This window comes from Limulus polyphemus, unplaced genomic scaffold (assembly GCF_000517525.1).
Source record: "Limulus polyphemus unplaced genomic scaffold, Limulus_polyphemus-2.1.2 Scaffold11, whole genome shotgun sequence".
NCBI lineage: Eukaryota > Metazoa > Arthropoda > Merostomata > Xiphosura > Limulidae > Limulus > Limulus polyphemus.
Window position 1 is genome coordinate 232,628 of NW_013665621.1, and position 734 is coordinate 233,361.

Genomic DNA, 734 nt, shown 5'->3' on the forward strand with positions numbered 1-734 from the left:
AATTAAAGTTTTTCTTCATTACCCATTCAAGCCGTCTCCAACCATTATTAGTCTCAAAGTGGGTTCCTCATCATCAAAGTAGAAGGTAATATTTATTAAATAATAAAGGGTATTAATAAACCATAAATTTTTACAACTGTGCACATAAAACTTTGTGGTCACAACTGAATATTAAGCTTTGGTATATAGTTTTTGTATTATTTCTACGAAACACAGTCTAAATACAAATAAAGAGAATAAAAAGTAAAAACTTACCCTTCCTTCAGGATTTTTGTCAGGGTGATATTTCTGTGCTAGTCTGAAGTATGCTTTTCTAATTGTGCTTTCATCATACCTGTTAATATACAAATGAAACAGAATACAAGAACGGAAATTTTCATTCAGGACTCTTCCTGAAATAATTATTAAGAAAAAAAGTTTGTTTGTTCCTGATGTTTGTGCAAAGCTACACAATGGCCATCCACAATTTTGAATTTGCAGAATAGTGGGAAGTAGTTAGTCAACAAACCCACCACCAACTTTTGGGCTACTTCAGTCAAGTAGTGGAATTTGACTGTTACTCCTATAACACACCTACAGTACAGGCAGTTATAATTCCTAAAACACTAAAATCACATGATTAGTCTTATTTTTTTTACTTGATATAGCAAATTAGAATTTTATAAAGCTAAGATAATACCAACCATGACACATCACTATATATATATATATATATATATATATATAGTATGTGT

The 734-nt window shown here is 30.1% G+C and overlaps 1 protein-coding gene across 1 annotated transcript in view; it reads right to left on the reverse strand.

The window, feature by feature from the left end:
* LOC106478491 (dnaJ homolog subfamily C member 13-like) overlaps positions 1 to 734 on the reverse strand; it is a 150,041-nt gene that overhangs the window by 45,301 nt on the left and 104,006 nt on the right. Inside the window, 1 exon segment of the mRNA XM_013939042.2 lies at positions 256 to 334. Coding sequence (XP_013794496.1) covers positions 256 to 334 — 79 coding nt within the window.